The 22,343-nt window shown below is 36.9% G+C and overlaps 1 protein-coding gene across 1 annotated transcript; it reads right to left on the bottom strand.

Moving 5' to 3' along the window:
* Positions 1–20,847: 20,847 nt before the first annotated feature.
* On the bottom strand, positions 20,848–21,575 carry LOC116868097 (ubiquitin-conjugating enzyme E2 N-like). Its single transcript, XM_032858151.1, has one exon. It carries the CDS (start codon positions 21,541–21,543, stop codon positions 21,085–21,087), a length of 459 nt encoding a protein of 152 aa, XP_032714042.1. The 5' UTR covers positions 21,544–21,575; the 3' UTR covers positions 20,848–21,084.
* Positions 21,576–22,343: the final 768 nt, after the last annotated feature.

Below are 22,343 nucleotides of genomic sequence, written 5' to 3'. Positions count from 1 at the left end.
CAAGGATGCCTATGTAACGAAAACTCCATAAAAACCTAAAAGGGTGGGTTTGAAGACCTTTCATGTTGGTGAACATGAGGAGATTCGGGGACAGTGGCAAAGCATGTAGCTCCACATGATTTCCCCATGCTTTGCTCTATGCACCTCTCTCATCTGTCTGTCCCTGAATTATATTGCTTTGTAATGATCTGTTATCTAGTAAGTAAAGTATTTCTCTACCTTCTGTGAGCTGCCCTACCATGTGAATCAAACCCAAGGAGGGGGTCATGGAACTTTCCAATCTGTAGCCAATGGGTCAGAAACTCAGATGACAGCATGGACTTACAACAGGAATCTGAATTGGGCATAGGGGAGCAGGGCACTCTTGTAAGACTGAGTCCTTAACCTGTGGAATATGATGCTATCTCTAGGAAGGTAGTGTCAGAATTGAGTTGAGTAGGACACCTAGCTATTATCAGAAAATTGGTGGAGGTATGCAGAATACATGTGTGCGTGCGCGCGTACACACACACACACACACACACACACACACAATAATTAGGTGTAGTACCCTTAGCCTTCTATAAAAAAAATACCATAGGCTGGGTGGTTTAAGCAGAAACAGAAAACAGAAACCTGTTTTCTTAACATTTTTTTTAAGATTTTATTCATTTATTTGACAGACAGAGATCACAAGTAGGCAGAGAGGCAGGCAGAGAGAAAGAAGGAGGAAGGAGGCTCCCCGCTAAGCAGAGAGCCCGATGGGGGGCTCGATCCCAGGACCCTGGGATCATGACCTGAGCCAAAGGCAGAGGCTTTAACCCACTGAGCCACCCAGGTGCCCCTGTTTTCTTAACATTTTTGAGGCAAGTCCAAGAGCCAGGTATCAGCAAGTTTGGATTCTTCTGAGGCCTCTCTCCTTGGTTTGCAGGTGACTGCCTTTTCACTGTGTCATTCAGGGCCTTTTCTCTGTGACGGAAGATCCCTGATGTGTCTCTATGTCCTAATATCCTCTTCTTATAAGAATACCAGTCAGATTGGATTAAGGCCTACTCTAACCACCTCATTTTCCCTTAATTACTTCTTTAAAGGCTCTATCTTCAAATATAGACACATTCTGAGGTACTGGGGGCTAAGACTCAATATTGAGGGAACACAATCAGTGCATAACAGGGAGAAAGAAAAGCATTTCAAGAAAGGCGTACTGAAGAATATCTACAATTAATTATAGTGTGACCAAGGATAAAGGGATTACAAAATGTAAGCTATGGAATTTACAAATAGAATAGAGTAACAAGGATAGAGGACAGAATGTAAATTGTTTTGGACTGAATGGTTGAATGGCAGCAAAGACATAGATGTTGCAGCTTGAGATTGGAAGAACAATTTTTTTTTTCAAGTGCGAAGATTTGAGCATTTTCAGTTGAATGGGAGAAGTTGATGATACACAACAAAATAGATATGATTGCTAGAAAAAATTGTGAAGGACTTTGAAAGGAAACAGATTAGAAAGAAAAGAGGTTAAAGGGATTTAATTTGCAATATATTTAAGTCATGGGAGAGAAAAGTTGAATATGCCAGTTCGTCTCAACCTCCATTAAAGTAGGTTGCTAGTCCATCTTGAAAAAGATGAAAAGTGTTTGTCTTTCTCTGACTAGCTTATTTTACTTAGCAAATTGTATGAGATGTCTAAAGTGGTCAAACACAAAGAAGCCGAGAGTAGAATGATAGTTGTCAAAGGTTGGACGAATGGGAAATGGGAGGTTGCTCTTCAACTGGGCATAAATTTGCCATTATATGAGATGATTATATTCTAGAGATCTGCTATATAACACATTACCTGTTGTTGTAATATTGTACCTACTGTACACTTAAAAATTTAAAAGGCAGATTTCATGTTAAGTGCTGTTACTATAATAATAATTTTTTAAAAAGTGGCACAGCTCCAGCTTACTGGTAATGCGAACAAGCAGGGAGTGATGGAGAGAACAGAAGTTAATGTAACACTGATGTTGAGAAGATTTAGTAAGAATGAATGGGATGTTGAAGATAGGAATTGTATTTAAAGATAGGAAATTGTGTTTGGTAGAATGCTGGAGAAATCATAGGAATAGAATGCTCTTCAGAAGAAACAATGATAACACTGTGGGTTTCAAGGATTTGGCAAATAAAGAAAAGTAGTTTAATTTTACTAAAGAATGGGTGAGAGATGAGCTACTATCAGGCAGCTGACATTAACAGAAGTAATCACTTATTTTTTTTCTGTCTCTCTTAGTGGCCCTGCTCACATAATAAACCACATTAGATGCTAAGGGGTTATTTTCATTCTGTAACAGTGCCTCATCTTTGAATTATCTGAGTGGTTTTCATTATAAACTTTTGTTGCAAATTTTAATAGGCTGAATGTACACAGCCTTAGGAAAGCTAATTAGTTTCTAAGGAATTCTTTAATAGCTATTAAAAAAACTAAAAAAAAAAAAAAACCACACACAAAAAAAAGCCACACAAAAAATAGGCCTTAAAAAGGGGTTAAAGTTGATTTATCTATGTCTCAGAAAGTGCAGGCTAACTGAAAACACAACATGCCGCATGCATGGAAATTGTTGTCATAAAAATAAATTATCTCAGTGGATATGCATTCGGGAAGTGGTAAATAATGCTATTCACTCATAAAAACACATTTAAACTGGAAAAAATTACAGACATCTCCCATTAAGAAAGATAGTTTCTTGTGTTCATGTAATATAGACACAGTAAATGTTATAAAATCACAACACAGTTAGCAAGTCTGAAAACTCATGAGGTCATATCTACATAATGATAGTACTAGGATTCTAGTTCAAAAATTAAATCATGCCCATGTTGCCTGTTCTCATTTTAGTACAAAATAATGTAACTAAAATACATATAGATGAGCAGATTTTTTTAATCTATGGTTTCCTAGAATCAGAAAAATTTGGTACATAATCACACTCACAAGGAGATAAATTTGGCAGGGTAACATATTCAGTTCCATTGCAGTTCAAAGGAAAAAAAAAGTTGCACAGACCTATTATTTTTTATATCTGATTTGTTCTTCCTCAGAAACCTCCACCTCCTTTGGGCAGCTAAAAGAAAAAAAAAAATTACCTAGTCTAATAATCTCAGTTTGAGTCAATAATATCAAATAACTCTTTGAGTAGTTCCATTTCTTTAGATAAAAAGGTTTTCTTTCAGATGACTATCTTTTTCCTATTGAGAGAAGGCACCCATTTATGCACTCTCATGTCAACAGAAGAGATTCAGGCTGGAACCCACATGTTATATGTAGAAGGGTTGACAATACTGACTCCATCTTGTTCATGTCCCAGGGATGACCTCCCTTGGGGCTAAGTGTTCTAGGCCCCTTGGAGGTTAATGTATGCTTGACCAGAATTCAGGAAGGCTTGGTCTGATCTTCCCTAAACTTTGGATAACTAATAGAACATAGTTTCATCCCCTCTGGCACACAGATGGTTCTACTTTAGATAACTACCCTTTGACTTCACCATAATGCCCCTTGCTCTATAAAATCTGGGTATTTAGGTCCAGACTTTGTGAAGAATAGCTGTGTATGCCCTGATTGTTATCTACCCAACCACCCATCTGTAAGTTATCCTGAACAAAACTCTATGTAAACAGTATGGAGTGGCTTGATTCATTTTTTGGTCTCAAAGTGACTTCACAGTCTGGAGGATATTTTGCTGTCCCTTCTCCACCTTCTAACAGTGCCCCATGTATCCTCTATGATCTTGGCTGTGGAGGGCCTTAGACTGGTCAACCCTCTGGTCCAGTGAAGTACGGCTAATCATATGTCACTCTGTATGTGTCGTGAAGGCACCCACTTCTGGCTACAGATACTTGTCTTATGCCTCTAATTTCCAATATGTACCAGCTCTGTCATGAAACTGCAAGATTGGCAGGGCATCTCCTGCCCCCTTTTGCACAACTGCTTTTCTTCTCAAGGTGTGTACTTTATTAGTACAACAAATAAAGGCCTAGAAGACCATGTGCATGCACAGCTTCAAGTCTGTCAACATGCCTCTGGCCATCACCATTGAGCCAGTACTTCTATACCACATCAACACAGTGGATCCAGAGCATTTTATCAGGGATTTGTAGCTGCCATCACAATTCCTATGGAATTATGCCACTTGCTACAGTGTTTCCAAAATCTAATTTATAAGAATGGATTTTTTAAAGCCCTCACCTTAAAGTTTTGATACTGAGTGAAGAAAGTAGTTTTGATCTTGAAACTACCTAATTTGCCTTAAGAGAGTAAGACTTATGACCTAATCATCATAAGCAGATATCTTCTGTGCAATATGAAAGAAAATCTATGAATGGAGTCTATTAGGCTTAGTGCTCATATACTAAAAAAATTTAGAAAATCATGTCTCTATAGAAAAACTTATAACTAGATAATTGTTTTTCATCAAAATACTATTCTGAATACTATAAGCTGAGTACAGCTTTAACTCTTTAATCCTTTGCATTCCTGCTGCACTGTTATTCTTCACATATAAACTGAAAGGGATTGCTTGCTTCTGATAGACTAGTAAGACAATCACAAACCCATTACAGAAAAAAAAAATAATAATGGTGCCTTAATATATTTCAAAATATCAGATCCACCACACTTAAAAGGGAAACTTCAGATTTAAGGTGAAATTGATTTGAATTTGGAATCTATTATCTACCAATATCCTCCAGACTTTCCACTAACTTCTTTTGAATTGAGAGAACCAACCAAGTAGGGCTCATATTTTATCATTTCCCTATTATCTATGTATTCCTGGGGTGAAATCAGAAACTGACTCCCTTATGTAATATGAGTTATCCTTGAGAATCTGTAACTCTGGGATGATCCATTAAGTGATGAAAAAACAAAAATTTAATACTCTATTTTTTGATATGTGGTAGGATTCTATTAATGTCTATTAATTATCTACCTTACTTTGTTACTGTTCTCACAGAAACCTAGACTTCATTCAGCTCTTGTATGGCTTCATTTTCTTTCTTTGTCGATCACCTTCATCCTAAATTTGGGCTTTATAATTTGTACCAGTCACGCATTTTTTTTTTTTGTCCGCTTGACATTATTTCTATATTAGTTTTTTTTTTTTAAGATTTTATTTATTTATTTGACAGACGGAGATCACAGAGAAGCAGGCAGAGAGAGAGGAGGAAGCAGGCTCCCTGCTGAGCAGAGAGCCAGACCAGGACCCTGGGATCATGACCTGAGCTGAAGGCAGAGGCTTTAACCTACTGAGCCACCCAGGTACCCCTCTATATTAGTTTTTAATAACTGAGTAACAAATTACCAATTTAGTTCTTAACAAAATACCAACTTAGCTCCTAAAACAAGAGCCATTTATTGTTGTACCACTCTGTGTATTAAGAACTGGGAAGCCCTTATTAGTGCTTCTGGCTTAAAATTTCTCATGAGGTTGCCATCAAGATTTTAGCTAGGCTGCAGTCATCTGGAGGATTTTGCCGGAGCTGAAGGACTTACTTGGAGTCTCACTCACATGGCTGTTGGCAAGAAGTCTTAGTTCTTTGCTGGCTGTTAGCCAGAGGCCTCCATTCCTCACCATAGGGGCCATTGGAAAGCTCTAGTGTTCTCATGACAGGGAGAAAGCTACATAACTTTTATGATCTAATCTTGGAAGTGTGACTGTCTGTGACTTTCATGTTCACCATATTCTATTTTTCAGAATCAAGTGATTAAATCCAGCCCACATTTAAGGACAGGGAAATTAAGCTTTACCTCTTGAAAGGAGAAGTATCAGATGATTTGTGGATATATTTTGAAACCAAAGCACCCTCCTACAGAGAACTACTTTTCTGCCATAATAATGCATCTGACTTTCATAGTGCTCTCCTGGACCCAGGAGTTAGCATATAACCAGATCAGGCCAATGACTTCCATCACTGGACAATGATAGTTATGTTCCAGAGCCTACTACTAACGATCATTCACTCTTCAACCCAAGAGATGTATCTACACTTACCTATCATAATCCCTTTACCAACATACTCTCTGCTCTCCCAAATTTATATATTTGTCTAATTGTCTAACAGATTCCTGTTGGAAATATGTTTCTAAATAATTTCCTCATCTTATTATATCTTCTTAATCTTTGTGTATAAAATCGCATAATATCTCTGAATTCTAGTTCAAGTGCTACCTCATGTTAAGGTTTTCTGTATTAAAAAAAAAAAAAAATTCTTACCCCCCTTCTCATCCTCTTACATTCTTTCAGTCTACCTTTTACTTTAGCCATTGCATAGCAACGAGCCTCATACAGATATGACCTGGCAGTACTTTCCATTAGCTGTACAAGTGATCTTTTACTTTCTGTCCCAAGCTTCTCTGACAAAGGACACCTGTGGGAAATAATCTGGACACTTATGTGCAACCTGGGAGTAGGAGAGCATTAATGTCCCAATAGGCCACTACTGATAGAATAGAGAGAGAGTCATTGTCATTAAGTTCTGACCTCTTTCGTCCTTTAGACAGGCAGTTCTGGGACATATCCTTCATGGCTCCATAGAAAGTCAAGAGAGAATCTAGCCAAGTAGCTATCAGTAGTGACCAATTCAAGAATGTACTCTGGAGTTGGCTTTCCCTTCTTCCCTATTCCCCTCAGCCTGAACTGCCACTCCTCTTCCCTGCAACTATTTCTGAAAATAAACTACCTGCCTACTAGCAATATTCTCTATCTCTGTTTCTAGGTCTATACCTTGAGGAAGACCATCTACTTGGGGATAATGAAAAGCAATCACTTCCTTCTCTATCACAGTGGGTCTTCTATGTTGTCTTTATTATGTCTCCCTGTACTTGGCTGTAACAATTTTTAAAGTGAAAACTGCTATTTATCTTCACAACCATGATATCTATCCCAGTGATTTTCATATCATAGATTTTCAATCATTTCTTGGATGAAAAGTAACATTTAAATTCCTTAAAAGTAGAAGACAAAGTGAATACATATCCATGTTGTCCACAAATCCAGATAAGAAACTTCTTTGTAAAATGTGTGCTCTAACATTTAGTCAATGAGACAAATCAATTTCAACTTAAAACAGATGCAGACTCTGGTAATTTGAATTTTGGGAGGGATCTCTTCTAGCAAATTATAGCTATAGATTTATGGGGAACTTTTGGGGATTTTAAGAACTTCATAAGCCCAAGCATCTTGGGAGGATCATCTGAAGCTGTATTATATGACACCAGGAAAAAGGAATTACAGAATAGCCAAATTAATATAAGAATGAAAAACATTATTTTAGCATAGAAACCAGCCCTATCATTTTCCTTTGTCTTTATTTCATAATGTTCCGTAGTAATGAAGGACACTTTTAGCAAAAAAGTCCTTCTTATCTTTTGGTTGATATGTTTCCTAAATCTTCACAAAGCTCTATTCCATTACTCCATGAATCCTTCTAGCTTTTGTTCTTATATAACTGTATGTAACCTCCTACTCCAATAATAAAAAACCTGGCTCCCACTGTATGCAAGCCATGAATTTCATTGGTCAATTGCAGTATACATGCACAACATTATCAGAATTGTTAATCAGTTATGCTCTGTGAATCAGTTTTATCAACTAGGGTATAGTACTTACATGCAGTTTCTTTTGCCTTTAGTCTCACAGACTCCACACATTTCCAAAATTACTTCAGTCAGTCCCTTTCACTCCATCCTCTTTCATGAAATTTCATACCTTTACTTTCCATTCCATCGTATGGTATCTTTTAAATATTTCAAATGACTTAAAAATTTACATACATAAAATTTCATTCTTTTTGCTATACGGTTCTATAGGTTATTACAAATACACAGTTTTGTATACCCATCATTACAGTATCATAGTAAACAGTTTTGCCTCTCCCCAAAATTCCCATCCCTTATAATTCTCCTTCCCCCAAAACCACTGAACCCCTAGAAGCCACTGATCTTTTTATAGTCTTTGCAATTTTGCCCTTTCCATAATGTTATATGATTGAAAGTATACATATGTAGACTTTGAAACTCACTTTCCTTTAGTAATATGCATTTTATGTCCATCCATGTGTTTGTGTGGCTTGATACTTTGTTCCTTTTTATTGCTGAGTAGTATTCCTTTGTATGGTTATAAAACAGCTTATCAATTTACCTGTTGAAGGACATCTTGGTTGCTTCCAGTCTTTGGTGATTATAAATGAAGCTGTTATAAAAAATTGTGTGTGTTTTTTTTGTGTGTGTGGATATATATATTTTTTAATTATTTGGGAAAATATCTAAGAGTTTGATTGCTGAATCACAAGATTATGATGGGCTTTGAAAGAAACTGCCAAAGTGTCTTCCAAAGTCACTGTACCATTTTTTATTCCCTCCAGTAATGAATGAGAGTTTCTGTTGCTATATATTCTCACCAGCACTTGGGAATATTAGTTGTTTGGATTTTAGTTATTCTTTTACATGTATAGGGGTATGTCATTATAGCTTTAGTTTGTATTATCCTAATGACATAAAATGTTTTTCCTAAATGTTTAGCATCCTTTCAGGTCCTCATTTGCTATCACTATATCTTTTTTGATGAGGTATTTTTTTCCACTCTTGTACTCATTATATATTGATTTAATTTAGTTTTATGTTTGAAAAGTTCTTTGTATATTTTTGATATGTTCTTTATCATATGTGTTTTGCAAATATTTTCTCCTAGTCTTTGGCTTGTCTTTAATTCTCTTAATAGTATCTTTTGCAAGTTTTTCATTTTATTAAAGACCAGCTTACATGTTTTGTCTTTTATAGCTTATGCTTTTAGTGTTGCATCAAAAACTAATCACCAGATGTAAGGTCACCTAGAGTTTCTCATATATTTTCTTCTAGCAGTTTTATAATTTTTCATTTTACATTTGGGATATACATTTTTCTGTAAGATACACATCAATTAAAATATCTTTTTGGTTTTGTTGTTGTTGTTGTTACTTTTGTTAAGATGAATCTTCTAAGACATTTTTGTTAAATGCTCAGTCACGAGAGAATGAGCTGGATTAAAGAAAAGTTGTCTTTGGGAGTGGTCTGGCCTCTATTAGATATGCCAAAACTTTGGCAACATTTTCCTTAGATGTGATAGCTCTGTTGGCTGCCAAGACCAAGCTCCACCTTGGTGCTATGGGACCCTAGAGTTCTAGTCCATTACTCAGGTTTCATGTTTCTGGGTGCAGATCTTCTCTGGGTCTTGGGTGCACTCGAGGGCTCCTGAAATCTTTGGTTGAATTTTTGAGAATGTATTGTGAAGAGGAAGGGTAGAAGGAAGTGGTGTGTTGTACATGGACTCTTATATCTTTAATTGTCATGTTTGAGGCTCAGTCCTATAAATTGTTATAGTAATAGTAAATTGTTATTGTTATAGTAAAGAAAAGACAAAGTAGCTTGACTTGATTATATAAGCTAAAGGTACTTTGTTCTTGTGCAAATCTTACTTCAGCAATTGATACCAGGAGGTCAAATTGACAGACAGCTCTTTGGAAACCATAGCACAGTTATCAGAAATGCAGGCGGGTGGGCATGGCTGACATTTTAAAAACTAGATTTATTATACAGCTAATTCTAAGGTTCAAGTACTCTCCCTTAGGTTGGAATTCAGCTTTTGTTAATTAAAAACCCATTTATCTAAATTGTATTAGGTTTCCCACAAATCTGAAATGTGAACACCTGCAAGTGATATTGACATTCTAAAGCCCAGCTGCGTAAGGATGGGTAAGTTATTTCTCATTGTCAGAAATGCCCTTTTTCCAGATCTCTGTATGAGGAAAATAAGTATGTAACAGGGAAAAAAATGAAGCCCAGCATTATCCTCTGAGAAGACGGATACTTTTTAGAGGCAAGGGAATCACTATATTGATAAATCCTTATTCTGAATTATTTTGCAGTGAATATTTAGAAGCAGTAGAATGTTATGATAAATGAAAACTCTGATGCCAAACTGCATAGGCTTGTATCCCAGCTCCAAAAATGACTGAACAGTTGATCTCACTCGTTATTTAATCTGTTTCCTAATGAATATAGTATGTTAATTACATACATGATAAGGAGTCTAATGTTACCTGTGTTTACAGGGATATATGCTGGTTTAATCTGGTGCTCCTTTGGTCAGGGATGAGGTTCTTTCTTCAGCTTTGTTTCTATCAGAATGTTTGAATTTCCTACTATCTCTTTAAGAGAGAGCTTATAAGCATCCAACCTGTGGAAGATTAAGTTGTTTACCATTCATAGACTGGTGGAGGTAGGGGAAATGCATGACCTACCACAGTTCCATCTTAGAGGTCTCTCCAAACTATCCAGTCTCTCCTTTAGGTTATGGATGGCACATCATTTTTTTTTTCCCCTCTTTTTGACAGGCTATTTTATGTAAGAAAAAGCCTGTTTCTGCAAAGAAAACTATGTTTCCCCCCTTAGATTAGCAGTTTCTCTTAATTTTTCTTTTCCTTTAAAGTAAGATGGACAAAAGGAAAATAGCCCCTGGGTTACAAATATGAAAGAAGAAGGTAGAAAAGTAGGGGAAATAGCTCTATTAATTAATATTTCAGGATGTAATTCCACCATACATGTAATGCCCAAAGCTCAGTGCCTGGCACTAGTAAGAGGCTAGTAAGAGACTTGTTACTGTCTAATCATAATCACCACTATTATGATAACTATCTTAGTTTGGGCTGCTATAACAAAGTAGCACAGATTGAGTAGCTTATAACCAACAGAAATTTAGTGCCAGCATGGTCAGGTGAGGGCCCTCTTCCAGATCACAAACTTCTTGCTGTGTCTTCCTCTGATGGAATGGCAAGGAGCTCCCTGAGGACTCTTTTATATGAATGCTATCCATTCATGAGGGCTCTACCTGCATGACCTAAGCAACTCCCAGTGTCCCCACCTCCTAATACAATCATTTTGGGGCTTTAGGTTTTTAACATATCAAGTTGGGTGGATGGGGCAACAAGATTCAGATCTTAGAAATGACACAGGAAGTTTCCCTGGTAGGAGTTTTGAAAAGGATTACAAATAAGAATTCCTGAGTAGAGTGACAAGGAAGAAAGAAAGAAAGAAAGAAAGAACGAAAAAGAAAAGGGAAGGAAAACTGTCTTGACTTCTTCAAATAGCAACCAAATCAGTAATAGAGGCTAAAGAAAGAGTGACCCTAGGAAAGAAAGGAATTAGAATTGTCCTGAAAGCTTTCTTTGACTAGCTTGTACTTCACGCTAAATAGCACCTCGATCTCAGATCCAGGAAAGAAAAATCAGTCCTGCTCAGGCAGGACATATATTTTGGCAAGTGCCAACAGATTATTCAATGAACAACAAGATAGGTAAAACACATCTCTCTCGCAATAGTTTGGACTTGGTTATCTCTCTAGAGTCTCAGATGGTGCCAAGACCAGGGCTTACTGCAGGGCCCAGGTTGGGTGACTCCTAACATTTTCATTTTCTTTTCAGCACAAATAATTTCCAAGTCACTTGGAATAAAGCAAATTTAATAAATGGACAGGAAACTCTCTCTTGCAATTGGCTAATGTTAATTAGACAGAAATAATGATGTACTTAGAAGATCCCAACTTAAGGGTTTAATCAATTTGCGAAGTCATTTTTTTATTTCTTGGGTCAGTTTTACATGTTGTATTCAGAAGCTAGAGTTATTCCTGTTATTAAAATCATCAAGCCTATTCCTTTTCCTGCCATTTCTACAATCCTCTAGGACATTTTCTGAAGCTACTCTGTGTTTACAGTGACTTAATCATAATTTTTTATTTGTTTTCACTAAACATGCAGATTTTTAGCATTGAACCTCAGCTTGACTTTTACATAATAATGGCCCATTTGCATATGCTTTACATGTTAATTATTATGCTGCTAATCTCTTTGCTATAATTAAAGTTAGCACTTCATTATAAAATCCTATTTTCTAAGTTTTATACTATGACAGTAAATATTTCCTGAAGCTAATATTAACCTACCCACTTATTTGCAGTTCCTTTTTATGTATTGAGATGTGTGTGTGTGTGCATGCATGTGTGTGTGTGTGTGTGTTTTCCCAAGTATGGTGATGGTATAAAGTTTAGAAAGTTTTGTATTTTTGTTATCTTCATGTCTGAGCCTGAAGTTAGTTTACTCATTTCACAATGATTGAACATTTTCACTAATAGTTGCTTTATCTTTGTTACATTAGTTTGCATTACATATATCTGATACAATATTTCTGGTATTAAAACCTATCATATGAAATCACTTCTACCACATTATGATTTGTGTGGGTTCTGAATAATCTAACTAGTTGAGTGTCTTCTTGCTATGGAAATAGACTGTATCAGAACTTTGCTAAGGGCTAACACCAGTATTGATTCAGCCAATCTTACTAAGTTTAGAGACTCAATGAGAACCCCAAAGTACAGATATCATGTACTTTCCAAAACATGAGCCACATCTATTTTCCATTCCAAATCTATTTTTTACTAACTGAAGAAAATATCCTGAAAAGAATTTGTGACAATATGGATTGGTTGTCAAAAGACCAAAGTTTTATCTGGCAGTTTGACCAACTACATGTCTCTTATCTTCTCTGGTATTTGGTTCAAACTATGAGGATTTTAATGAGATAATTTCTAGGGTCTACATGCTGTAAAATTCTGAAATTCTTAGAACTGATATTTTAAAAGGCCTATGTTCAAATCCCAAATCCACTCTGATAAACTCTATTGATTGGCCAGTTGATCTCCCTGGGGTTAGGTTTCTCAACTGTGAAACAAGAGAAAGAATCTGATATGCATAGGCTTTTTCAAGTATAACATTGGAAATTGTAGATTACTAGTGCAGTAAAATAAAGGCTAAAACCACAAATAATGGCATGTTGAATGTATGTATTATGTTCTGCTTCTTCATAAAATCCCATTAAATGACACCAAAAGAATGTTTATAATATTTGGAGATTTGAAGATTTGGAGAGAAAATCTTACAAGAAAATGACAAGAACAATGAGAATGGGAGAAGACATAATAGCAACAAAATTTGGAAGCTGGAAAATTGAGGGAGAAGGAGCAACTGACTTTGTATACCCAAGAAAACTGAACCTTAAGCCAATGATAGGGAAAGCAGAACAGCAACTATATTTACACTGTGACCATTCAAAAGACTCCAGAATTCTCTTTATTAGTTACTTCTGAAAATGGGGCAGAAACTAGGACTCTACAAGGCTGATTGAAAATCTCTTTAAGACATCTGTAAATCTTCACATACCATTTTCAGGTTTCTAACTAGGAATGGCTCTTCCTCTATCCAGAGAGTGATCGAAGTTCTTTTCATGCCTTGAGTCAAACTAAGGGTTTCTGAACTGGGGAAGAGCAGACCAAATTGAAAATTAAAGTCCATACAGAAAAGAGGGAGAAAATTAAAGTGCATATATTGATTAAGTCCTCAGACTTCCTCCATCACTTGGCCCCTAGAATGCTAGCAGCCAGGTCAGAGGATAGAAAGAATCTTCTCTAAGTACTCTGGATTAATCAAGAAGAAAGACTTAATGATGTTGACACAAACGTCTCAATAAATAAATAGTTCAGATGAACATCCCTCATTAAAACTACGTTCAATACAATCTTACTTAGATTTCCCTATCAGTGTGTTATTATCTATTCTAAAATATAATTGGACAGCCAAAGGTATTCGGACACTTTAAGAATGCATTTAATATGAAAGACAAGGCCAAAAATGAACACAAAAACAGAATAAAAGGATAACGTGGAGGGGACTTTTTTTTTTTTTTTTAAAGCAAGGTGACAATGAATTACCAAAAAGATTTGGAAAGATGAGAGGGAAGTAGAGGGGTGGAGGGTTGAAAAGCAGTTGGAGGAGAAGGAAGAGCCACTCTGTGGATAACTGATGTACTAAACAGCCAAATTTCAACCAACTGATACCCGGAAAGAAAACTTTGTAAGCTATCGACCAATTCATTTCTTTCTTTAATGTGAAGAAATCAAGAGGTAAGTTTCAGGTGTATGGGGTATTCAAAGATAAGATCTTAAAATAAGAACTTATAATGAACTTTTATTTAAAAGTCTCTTTTAGTTGTGGTTATTTGGATTCATTGTCTCAATTTTCTACTCAATTTCTTTAGCTAAATTCTGACTGCAGGGACACAAATATGCTGAATTCTTTATTCTTGCCTGTTTTGGAACTGATTCAGAGGGAAATCCTGAACAACACTTTCATATCCCTAGAAGTCCTCTGGGGGACCTACAGTGGCAATCCTAGGTGTTAGAGCCAAATATACATTGGGGGAACCAGTGATTTACTCCTGTCATTCTGAGAATATTGTCATAAAGGGATGTGTTGGAAGAATGAAGTGGCAAGGATTGTGGGAGATCTATCTGAAACAATAGCACAGTGACCAGAAGGAGAGGAGGGACTCAATGATCTGGGACCCAGGGGAGAGCATATGGCTGTGCTCATAACAGGATATCCATATGTATATGGATCCATATGTTTGATCTTCCTCCCTGTGGCATTATCCAGGGAAAACCAGGAGTCCAGACTGAGCTCATCACTTTCTATGCTTACTGCCACATAGGTGATGAAGTTTTAGAATATAAGTGAGGTTCAGTGGTGTAGAGTCTGGAGCTGACAACCAAGAAAGAATTCTTGAGACATCTTTGGTGCAAAATAGTGGTTTAATTAAAGCATGGGGATAGAACCCATGGGCAGAAAGTGCTGCTGAACTGGGGTTGTGAAGAGTGGCCCATTATATACTTGCAAGTTGGGAGGGGGTCAGGGATAGCATAAGTCTCTAAGGAATTTTGGAAGCAAGGTTTCCAGGACCTTTAAGAAAAGGTCACTTATCACCATCTAATAAAATCTTAGTCATGAGACCCTTCAGATGTATATCAGTAGGCCATATGCTTGGGGATGATTGCCAGCATGTATCTTGGAGGGTTTAGAGGTAAAGGAAGTTTCCAAAGGAATTTTTATATGTTAAAGTAGACTTACAGAATCCTGGTTGGTGTGTGTGTGTGTGGGGGGGTCAGTTTAGGATTCCTTTTGCCCTTAGCAAAGTATTAAGGTGGAGGCAGTTGAGTACCTAGAGGGATGTCACTCTTCCTGTTTCAAGGACTTGTCAGTGGGCTCTAGGTAGTAAGGAAATTTAATAACTTTTCTCCTACCTCTGTTTCCCACATCACAGGGGCCTGCCTGGTATGTGTAATTCACAGGCTGAATCGCCCACTTTTCTCTCAGCTTTGTCAGTGTCCATTTTCTATGTTTTAACCTAATGGTTGGCCAGGAGCAAGAGCTCCCAGATAAGGGAGGAGGCTATGCTATGTGAAATAGCCCCTCTGCTTTGTGAAACTGATTTGAGAGCAGTGAGAGAGGCAGGACACAGACATTCTAACATATTTTGTGGAAAAGGAAACAAATAGGCTTTCTGTGTTTGTATCTCTGCTACCGGTTTTTTATTAGTATGCAGGAGGGTAATTATTCTTAAAACACCAATTTTTAATTTGATTTGTATTTGTATTTTTAGGTGCGGAAATACTATTTAACGATATAACATGCCCGCGATATCTCTTCTTGTTCCAGTATTTCCTACTTACTTCATAGAGGTGAAAGAGATTGTCACATTTCAATGAGGGATCCTTCAAAAACTGGAAGTGCTAGTTTGAGAAAGCTGACATTTGAGAAGTCATGCTGTGTTTCCATGGAAACAACTTGCAGTTTTAAGAAAAACTCTTAGAGCCAGATTTTAATCTCAAATGCAGGAAGCACATTCTAAATGGAGAAGAGGAATAGAGTGATGATAGAAGAAATGCTAATTTGAAGGCACAGAGTGATTGTTTTTTGCAAATTTAAAACCTCATCCTAAGGTTATATTTGTTGTATGTATACAGTTTTCTAATAGTGCATCCAAGTTGGATTTTGTCAGAGGTCCAAGTGCATTGAAAATGAAGGATTATTAGTATGAGACTCTCATCTTCAATTTTGGAGGGAATTTAAGAAAGCTGTTTAAAAGGAAGAACACTATGAAGGGATACTTCTGCAGTAACACACAATGGGGCTATGAAAGTTTGGCATAGACTCATCCCTGTGGAAATATAGCACCGTTCTTACGCACTAAATGACAAATTGGCTGTGTGTTAAAATTTTATTATGAGGATGGGCACAGTATGAGAAACGTGTTAAATAAGGACTTGGAATAAAGGAGTAGGATTCTTTTGTAATATTTATAATGAAAAAGAAATGAGAAAAAGGAAAAGCTTTGTGATAGTCTCAAAAACATTCATACGTATGTTGGCACACTTAAAACGTAAGTTGGAAGGAGATAGGAGGTATTGCCAGCTAAGACAAAATGTCTTTCAAAAGTTTTGAAAGGTCTTTTGAATGTTCTTGCCATCTGTGAAAGACCAGAACTAAGTAGAGGATTACTGATTAAGTAATGAATGTTATAAAATGTCCTAAGTAATTCTTTTTTCTCAGTGAAGTTTTCAGAAAAGGATCAGTTAGTGAGAACTTCTTAAAAGCCTAGATAAACACGGCTATGATAGTTGAACAAGGAGAATGGAGACAAGATCCCCTATTTTCCAGAAGAGAAAAATGAACCTATCAGAAATGTGATAAAATCATCAAAACCACATATACAGCTACAAATAAGTTGTAGCATTAGGTGATGGATCTATTGCATAACAGAAAATTCTTCATAAAAATATATACATTTTAATGGAAAACTGTCTTTTCTATAACCCAACAAATGGTAGTATTTTAATATTTTAATTTTTCTTTGATTTGCTGCTTTGCTTATGCTTCACTTAACCCCAGGAATTTGTATGCATTGAGATACAATAGTGAGTAAACAGAGAGAACCTACCAGGACATGGAGCTTTAATTCCAGAAGGAATGACAGACCATAAGAACAGTTATATAATACTGTCTTTTGGTAACAGAGCCTTGAAGAACAGTGACATAGTACAAGGGACTAAAAAATGATACTGCTGTTATTCTAAATAGTATAGTAAGGGAATTAATTTGAGACCTTTGGGCAGAGGCAAAAATGAAATGAGGGTAACAGGAAGATTTACAATGATCTTGGGGAAGATCATTCAAGGAGAAGAAACAGCAAAGACAGAGAAAAGAGGACCCTGAGGAACACATCTGCATAAAGCACTGTAGAGACAACAAAAAGGTCTGTGTGGCTAGAATGGAGAGAGCAAAGGAAGAATGAGGAAAAGATGATCAGGACAGAAGCCAGGGCTTGTTCATGCCTGTTTAAATACCCACTAAATACTTTAGATTTTATTCCTAGGGTTGAGAGGAGTCACTGGATGGTTTTATGAAATATGATGTAACTTAACATAGTAAAAAGGATCACTCAGGTACTAAGAAGGAGATAGACTCTCTGCTTCCAAAAATAGAAACAAGTTGAGAAGTTTCAGTCAGGAAAGTTGGTGGTTATGACCAAAATGGTCCTAGTGAATGAAGTGAGAAAGATTCATATTTGGGACATATTTTAAAGGCAGCCCTGGTATATTCTCCATTAAAAAAAAAAAAAAAAAAAAGAATGTGGGATGAGAAGTAAAGATTGATTGCAAGGATTTTGGCACGAGGAGCAGAAAGTATGCTGATGTCACTTGCTGGGAAAGCAAATGTTTGTGGGATGCAAGAAATTGTGTTCAGTTTTTAAAAAGTTAAATTTAAGTTACCTATTAGAAATCCAAATTCAGATTAGCTGTATAAGCCAAAATATTCAGATGAGAAGTCAGAGCTTATAGATACAATTTTGGAAGTGATATGCATATCCATGAGATTTAAAGCCATGGAACGAGACAAGTTTGGAAAAAGAATGTGGATAGAGAAGACATACAAGTACAGAGCCCAGAGCCTTGTAATCTTCAGTGGTTGAGAAAGGCCATGAGTATGCAGCAAGGTAGATTGAAAAATAGCAATGAATATTAGAAGGGAAAACAGAAGTGGGTGATGTCACCAAAACTAAGGGAAGAAATTTCTTCAAGGAGAAGGAAGTGACCTACTATGTCCTTGCTGAATTTAAATAAGATGGAGATTGAAAATTGTCTTTTAAATTTGGCAGTTTGGAGGTCATTAAAGACCCTAATAAGAGTATTTTTAGTGAAGTGGTAGGAAAAAAAGATTTAATTGGATCCAAGAGAATAGTGGAAGAAGTAGGTAAGAGAATATAAACAATTCTCCTGAGACATTTACTATATGAAGGAACAGATGGCTATAACTGGTGGGAAAGAAAGTCAAGGGAAGGTTTTGTTGTTGTTTTAGGATGGGAATATTATACATTCTTTTATGCAAATGAGAACTATTTGAAAGATAGAGAAAATAAATGGAAGATGGAGAAGGAAGAAATAATTCGAGGAGCAAAGTCTTTGAGGTGAGAAGGAATTATATTAAATGCCCAGGTCAAAAGATGGTTTTAGGAACATGAAAATTTTTTACATTGTAACAGGAAGGACAGTTGAATAATCAAAGAGAGGTGTAGGTAGATTGGAATACTGGCTAATGGTTGTAGAAATTCTCTTCAGATAGGATCCATTTCTTCAATGAATTCCAGAGATCATAGACAAAGAGTTTGGGGAATTCAGGGGTGTATTAGTTGCATATTGCCCTGTAACAATATCATAAATACATAGCAGCTGAAAACAAGGCAGGTTTATTTTTTTTTAATTTTATTTTTTCAGTGTTCCAAAATTCACTGTTTATGTACCACATCCAGTGCTCCATCAATACATGTACTCCTTAATACCTACCACCAGACTCACCCATTCTCCCACTCCCCTCCCCTCTAAAACCCTCAGTTTGTTTCTCAGAGTCCACAGTCCCTCATGGTTCACCTCTTTCTCTAATTTCCCTCAATTCACTTTTCCTTTCCTTCTCCTAATGTCCTCCATGTTATTCCTTATGTTCCACAAGTACTTGAAACTGTATAATAATCGACTTTCTCTGCTTGACTTATTTCACTCAGCATAATCTCCTCCAGTCCCACCCATGTTGACACAAAGTTGGGTATTCATCCTTTCTGATGGCTGAGTAATATTCCATTGTATATATGGACCACATTTCCTTTATCCATTTGTCTGTTGAAGGGCATCTTGCTCTTTCCACAGTTTGGATATTGTGGACATTACTGCTATGAATATTGGGGCACATATAGTCCTTCTTTTCACTATATCTTTATCTTTGGTATAAATACCCAGTAGTGCAATTGCTGGGTCATAGAGTAGCTTTATTTTTAGTTTTTTGAGGAACCTCCACACTGTTTTCCAAAGTGGCTGCACCAACTTGCATTCCTATCAACAGTGTAAGAGGGTTCCCTTTCTCCACCACCTCTCCAACATTTGTTATTTCCTGTCTTGTTAATCTTTGCCGTTCTAACTGCTGTAAGGTGGTATCTCAACATGGTTTTGATTTGAATTTCCCTGATTACTAATGATGATGAACATTTTTTTTGTTGTTGTTGAAAATGTAATTTTAATAGATAATTCTTCATCTTACATAGGAGCACAATAAAATACACCACATTCTGAAGAAACTCCAGAAGTTATGAGAATCAAGAGTGGGGGAAATTCAGACGGGCTACAATATCCATTACCTTAAATTGCAAGAGACAAAGGTTCCAACCCAGGGGGTGAGGGGGGTGTGGGGAGGGGGTTAACATTTATATACTTGGGACTGGCTACACTGATGACTTACAAAGAACAAGGATAGGGAATCTGATACGGAGAAGGGTGGGAAAGAACAGTTTTTTGAGGGGAGGAACTCTGTCAATGCAGAAAAAAATTACTGAATATCAAACAATAGGAGCTCCCAAAGCAAATACTGAAGGATGAAAGAATCATTAACTGAGGATCTGATACTCAAAGGAAGAAACCTTTCAGATGACACTTAGGCAAGCTGGTTGCTTGAGATCTGCTCATCAGGTCTATAAGGAAGACTCATAAATGCTTTAGCAACCCCAAACGATTATCAGATTGGTGTTTCCTAATAGCACACACCAGTGGTTACACATGGTTTCCAGACAAGAACTAAGAAAAGGGTCATATCCCAAATGCCAGATACAAACAAATGTGGCACAACATGTGAGTCCTACACAAAGTCAGTCACAATGCTGCTTTGCTGTGACTCTCCTGTACATGGCAAGACACCAATGATCATCTACCTAATCAGACAACACCAACACATTTATTCAGATTTCTAGGAGATAAGGAAAAAAAAAAATACCGATGCTTTATGCATGCTCAGGGCCAGCTTAAAAATACTCCATTCAGTGGTATCTTAACACAAGTTTGCATCAGTGAAAAGAAACTGGCAAAATCCACCTTTTGCCAGATAACTTGTCAGATGGTAAAGACCAAAAGAGAATGTTCCATCAGTTTTAATTTTTAAATACGATTGTCACATTGGGAAAATGAAATAAACACAGTAAAATAAACTGTACAAAGGCAAAGTAGAATAACAAAAAATATTTTACTAAAACATAAGATTTACAGAAGTTTCCAGACAAGCCATACAAAATGGTCACAAGCTTTTTCTTGAAGGAAGGATTCTACACTTGACAGCAAAGTCACAATGTTATTAGTGAGGGCTGTGATGTTTGTTTAATGTTCCCATTTTGGTTCAAACAATCAAGCTTGTCCATCTACAGTGTCTAAATAAAGTTAGACTTGGCTAGAGAGCATATTCTAAAGAACTGGTTAGCTGCTTTTAACCTAAAGAAAAACACCCACACCCCTGCAGCTAACCCTGACAACTACCTTCATTCACAGTGCTTAACCATGATGGGGGAAATGAATAAAAGCAGAGAAGGGCCGCTGCTTTTATACGTTTCACAACAATCCAGATGGTACTTCTAGCCTCTGCTCATGCTTTACAACAGTGAATCAGGACAAGACATAGATTTGCTAATGTGCATTTAATCACCAAAGGACTGAAGATGTCTGGGTTTTATTCTGTAATGTTTCTAAGACTGTGTCCATTAAATGCAAACAAAAAAGGAAGAAGTCTTGGCAGAACAGGATAAGTGATGCACACTTGATGATCAGATCGATTTTAAATATTATTCATGGCATATAGCCTAGTCCATGCTCTAGCTGTTTCTATGGCTTGGGCCTCGTTGGTCTTCCACTGCTCTGCTACATCGTTTGCTAACGGATCATCCGGATTGGGAGCACTTAACAAAGCCTGGATCGATAGCAGAACTGTGCGGATCTGCAGTGCTGGGGACCACTTATCTTTCAAAATATCTAAACATATTCTTCCCAACTTGTCTACATTAGGATGATAAATTTTGGTCATGAAACATACTTTAGGGGCTGCCATCGGGTATTCTTCTGGTAGGAATAGTTCAAGCTTAAAAGTCCCTCCCTCAAAGGGGGAATCCTGAGGGCCAGCAATGACCACATGAAAATAACGGGCGTTGCTCTCATCTGGTTCTGCTTTAATGCCAGGAACTGGTTCTGCCAGCAAACGCTGGGTTTCCTTGATAATCCTGCGGGGCAGCCCGGCCATCTTGTCAGATCCCGACTTCGGCCTCTGGTCTCGACTCTCGATGATGAACATTTTTTCATGTGTCTGCTAGCCATTTGTATGTCTTCTTTGGAGAAGTGTCTGTTCATGTCTTCTGCCCATTTTTTGACATGATTATCTGTTTTTTGGGTGTTGAGTTTGAAGGGTTCTTTATAGATCTTAGATATCGGCCCTTTGTCTATAGTGTCTTTTGCAAATATCTTCTTCCATTCTGCGGGCTGCCTGTTTGTTTTGTTGACTGTTTCCTTTGCTGTGCAGAAGCTTTTGATCTTGATGAAGTCCCAAAAGTTCATTTTCGCTTTTGTTTCCCTTGCCTTTGGAGACATGTCTTGAAAGAAGTTGCTGTGGCTGATGTCAAAGAGGTTACTACCTATGTTCTCCTCTAGGATTTTGATGGATTCCTTTCTCAAATTGAGGTCTTTCATCCATTTTGAGTTTATCTTTGTGTATGGTGTAAGAGAATGGTCAAGTTTCATTTTTCTATACATAGCTGTTCAATTTTCCCAGCACCATTTATTGAAGAGATTGTATTTTTTTCAACTGGATATTTTTTCTTGCTTTAAAACAAAGCAGATTTATCATTTTCTATTTTCTGTGGGTCACGAGTCCAAGCTTAGTTTATCTGGTCCTCTAAAAGACTGCAATCAAGGTGTCAGCCAAAGCATGTTCTTAAGACTTTACTAGGGAAAGATTCACTTTCATAATCATGTAGCTTTTGGCAGGATTCAAATACTTGCAGACTGATGGATTAAGGACCTTATTTCTTGCTTAGTTTCTTGCTT

This window comes from Lontra canadensis, unplaced genomic scaffold (genome assembly GCF_010015895.1).
Source record: "Lontra canadensis isolate GAN:19392208 unplaced genomic scaffold, GSC_riverotter_1.0 scaffold14, whole genome shotgun sequence".
Classification (NCBI taxonomy): domain Eukaryota; kingdom Metazoa; phylum Chordata; class Mammalia; order Carnivora; family Mustelidae; genus Lontra; species Lontra canadensis.
The sequence above is the reverse complement of the archived record's forward strand: the minus strand, read 5'-3'. Positions and strand labels throughout refer to the sequence as shown.

What these genes read in the sequence shown, in the direction of transcription:
- LOC116868097 (XM_032858151.1), bottom strand. Translation starts at nt 21,543, where the DNA reads ATGGCCGGGCTGCCCCGCAGGATTATCAAGGAAACCCAGCGTTTGCTG.